At 54.0% G+C, this 4,080-nt stretch overlaps 1 protein-coding gene across 1 annotated transcript; it reads left to right on the plus strand.

Moving 5' to 3' along the window:
• Positions 1-270: 270 nt before the first annotated feature.
• Positions 271-3,720, plus strand: FOS (Fos proto-oncogene, AP-1 transcription factor subunit). The gene is made up of 4 exons (XM_061181081.1): positions 271-575; positions 1,364-1,615; positions 2,046-2,153; positions 2,277-3,720. Exons 1-4 carry the CDS (start codon positions 435-437, stop codon positions 2,916-2,918), a joined length of 1,143 nt encoding a protein of 380 aa, XP_061037064.1. The 5' UTR covers positions 271-434; the 3' UTR covers positions 2,919-3,720.
• The last annotated feature ends 360 nt before the right edge of the window (positions 3,721-4,080 follow it).

Genomic DNA, 4,080 nt, shown 5'->3' on the forward strand with positions numbered 1-4,080 from the left:
CACGGCCGTTCCCTGCGGTCGTGGGGGGAGCCATCCCCGAAGTCCCTCATCTCTGGGCTCCAAGCGACCCCAAGACCCAGATTGCGAAAAGCTCGCACGACAAAAAAACACGACAAGACGGGAGGCTGGGGGCTGCGAGGGCGGCGGAGACGGCAAGGAGACCGCAGATGTGGCCAGGCCCGCGCGACACCCCTCGGGAGCCACAATGGTTGCGCCCCATGACGTGTAGGGCTCATTCACAAAAGGGTTATAAAAGCGGTGGCTGCGGCGCTTACTACTCCCAACCGCATCGGCAGCGAGCAGCTAAAAATCTGAGACTGAGCCGGCGGCGGCCCAGCGAGCGAGCAGCAACAGCGCTCCTACCTAGCTCTGCCCCGCAGCTCCTACCTGCCTCCTCCCCTCAGCCCCTCGCCCGGCTTTGACTACCCGCGATCATGATGTTCTCTGGCTTCAACGCCGACTACGAGGCGTCATCCTCCCGCTGCAGCAGCGCCTCCCCGGCCGGGGACAGTCTCTCCTACTACCACTCACCGGCCGACTCCTTCTCCAGTATGGGCTCTCCCGTCAATGCGCAGGTGAGGCTGGCTTCGCGCCGCCGCGGGGCCCGGGGCTTGGGGCTCGGGGCTCGGGGCTCGGGGTCACCGGGGAGGAGAAACCGGGGCGGGACGCTCAGGAAGACGAGTCGAGGAGCCCTTTCGCCGGGGGGGAGGGAGGCTTGCCCCGGCCGGAGCAGCCCTACCTCGGGAGCCCCGAACTTGTTCGGAGCGCACGCAAGCTTGTCATAATAAGAACTGGTTCTCCTTTCCCGCGGCAGGCTCATTCTGAGCTGCCCCCGGCCCGCCCTCCCTGACTGCTCTCCGACATTAGCTGGGACAAAAGTGTCCCAAGCAAAGACTCGCCAACTAGAGCCCGGCGCCTCCGGGGAGGAGGCAAAAAGCGGCAATCCCCCCTCCCCTCGCAGCCTGGAGCTAGGAGGAGGGGTGGGGTGAAGCAGGCGGGTGTGTAAGGCAGTTTCATTGATAAAAAGCGAGTTCATTCAGGAGACTCCGGAGCGGCGCCTGCGTCAGCGCAGACGTCAGAGATATTTATAACAAACCCCCTTTCAAGCGAGTGATGCTGAAGGGATAACGGGAACGCAGCAGCAGGATGGAGGAAAAAGGCACTGCTCTGCGGAATTCTTGGGAAGAAAGAGGGAAACCTTTCATCCAGGATGAGGGGCATGTAAAAAGACCTGAGCAGTCCATGGCGGAACGGTTTCTCCTCTCTCTCTCCCTGCTGCATGCGGCACTGGGAACTCTGCTCACCCCACCTGCGTCCAGAATCTGCTCACTCACGTCAGCTTTCTCCTTCTGTTTCATTCCAGGACTTCTGCACCGATCTGGCCGTCTCCAGTGCCAACTTCATCCCGACAGTGACTGCCATCTCGACCAGCCCGGACCTGCAGTGGCTAGTGCAGCCCACCCTGGTCTCCTCCGTGGCCCCATCCCAGACCAGAGCCCCCCACCCCTATGGAGTCCCCACCCCCTCGGCTGGGGCTTACTCCAGGGCTGGAGTCATGAAGACCATGACCGGAGGCAGAGCTCAGAGCATTGGCAGGAGGGGCAAGGTGGAACAAGTGAGTTCTCAGCACCTTCTCTGGGGTGGGGGTAGGGTGGCTTCAGCACTGGTGGAGGTGGGGAGCACAGCGGACAGGGTGAAGCCATTGATGGAAATGACTAGACATCCCGAACGGGGAGCCCTGGCTCCAAGCCCTTTCCATCCCAAGTTAGGCTCTGATAGTCCCACTCTAAGAAATACCCTAATGTGTAGTTTCTTCCCTGATAGGTTCCTATCTCATGTTTTCAGTCTGGGCTCTTCTTTGGCTCTTGCTGAGGTTCTTATTTTAAATGCAAGTCACACCCAGCTTGCAACTGCAGGTTAGAAATGGCTTCACAGAAGAGGTGTTAGGAGCTGGGAAGCTGCAGGAGCCAGTGTCACTGGGGTGGGTGAATGGAGCTGATGGCAGACACTGTTACTGACTGCTGCTCTCCCCCCCCCCCCCCCAGTTGTCGCCAGAAGAAGAGGAGAAAAGGAGAATCCGAAGGGAAAGGAATAAGATGGCTGCAGCCAAATGCCGGAACCGGAGGAGGGAGCTGACTGACACACTCCAAGCGGTAGGTAGATCCCATGGGTCATTTCTTTTTAAAACTTAAGGGGAAAGTTGGAGATTGGACATAAGGGAGCAGCGTCCTTGAGTAAGACCGTGTCTTATGCTTTGCTTTGTCCTCTCTATCCAGGAAACAGACCAACTAGAAGATGAGAAGTCTGCTTTGCAAACTGAGATTGCCAACCTGCTAAAGGAGAAGGAAAAACTAGAGTTCATCCTGGCAGCTCACCGACCTGCCTGCAAGATCCCTGATGACATGGGCTTCCCAGAAGAAATGTCTGTGGCTTCCCTTGATCTGAGCGGGGGCCTGCCTGAAGCTGCCACCCCCGAATCTGAGGAGGCCTTCACCCTACCCCTCCTTAATGACCCTGAGCCCAAGCCCTCAGTGGAGCCCGTCCAGAGCATCAGCAGCGTGGAGCTGAAGGCTGAGCCCTTTGATGACTTCCTGTTCCCAGCATCGTCCAGGCCCAGCGGCTCTGAGACCGCCCGCTCTGTGCCAGACATGGACCTGTCTGGTTCCTTCTATGCAGCAGACTGGGAGCCCCTGCACGGTGGCTCCCTGGGGATGGGGCCCATGGCCACAGAGCTGGAGCCCCTGTGCACCCCGGTGGTCACCTGTACTCCCAGCTGCACTACTTACACGTCTTCCTTCGTCTTCACCTACCCTGAGGCTGACTCCTTCCCCAGCTGTGCGGCTGCCCACCGCAAGGGCAGCAGCAGCAACGAGCCCTCCTCTGACTCGCTCAGCTCACCCACGCTGCTGGCCCTGTGAGCAGGCAGAGAGGGGAGGCAGCAGGCACGCACGTGCCACTGCCCGAGTCGGTGCATTACAGAGAGGAGGAACACGTCTTCCCTCGAGGGTTCCCATAGACCTAGGGAGGACCTTATCTGTGCGTGAAACACACCAGGCTGTGGGCCTCAAGGACTTGACAGCATCCATGTGTGGACCCAAGTCCTTACCTCTTCCGGAGATGTAGCAAAACGCATGGAGTGTGTATTGTTCCCAGTGACACATCTGAGAGCTGGTAGTTAGTAGCATGTTGAGCCAGGCCTGGGTCTGTGTCTCTTTTCTCTTTCTCTTTAGTCTTCTCATAGCATTAACTAATCTATTGGGTTCATTATTGGAATTAACCTGGTGCTGGATATTTTCAAATTGTATCTAGTGCAGCTGATTTTAACAATAACTACTGTGTTCCTGGCAATTGTGTGTTCTGATTAGCAATGACCAATATTAAACTAAGAAAAGATATGACTTTATTTTCTGGTAGATAGAAATAAATAGCTATATCCATGTACTGTAGTTTTTCTTCAACATCAATGTTCATTGTAACGTTACTGATCATGCATTGTTGAGTGGTCTGAATGTTCTGACATTAACAGTTTTCCATGAAAACGTTTTATTGTGTTTTTAATTTATTTATTAAGATGGATTCTCAGATATTTATATTTTTATTTTATTTTTTTCTACCTTGAGGTCTTTTGACATGTGGAAAGTGAATCTGAATGAAAAATTTAAGCATTGTTTGCTTATTGTTCAAAGACATTGTCAATAAAAGCATTTAAGTTGAATGCGACCAACCTCGTGCTCTTTTCATTCTGGAAGTTTTGTAAGATTCCGGAAGGTATCATCGGAGACCAGTTTGTCAAGAAGGGTAGCTCCTGGAGGGGACACACCCCTCTGTTTGATCCCTTATCAAAAAGAGAAACTCTGGAGCTGAGGTTGGAAAATTGTACAGACGCGTGTCTTCACCTTGCAGTGCTGAGTCTCCCCTTAGAGATTCTAGGAATGGGAAACTGCTTTGCAACAGCTTTTGTGAGAACATGTCTTCCTTTTTCTGTTTTAAAAGTCAAAGAGGGGCATATTTAAGTCTACTTGTGCTAATACTAAACTTAAATGTCTTGGTCTTCTAGGAATCCTTTTAGCAAACAATTAA

Source organism: Eubalaena glacialis, chromosome 2 (assembly GCF_028564815.1).
Source record: "Eubalaena glacialis isolate mEubGla1 chromosome 2, mEubGla1.1.hap2.+ XY, whole genome shotgun sequence".
In the NCBI taxonomy this organism is placed as follows: domain Eukaryota; kingdom Metazoa; phylum Chordata; class Mammalia; order Artiodactyla; family Balaenidae; genus Eubalaena; species Eubalaena glacialis.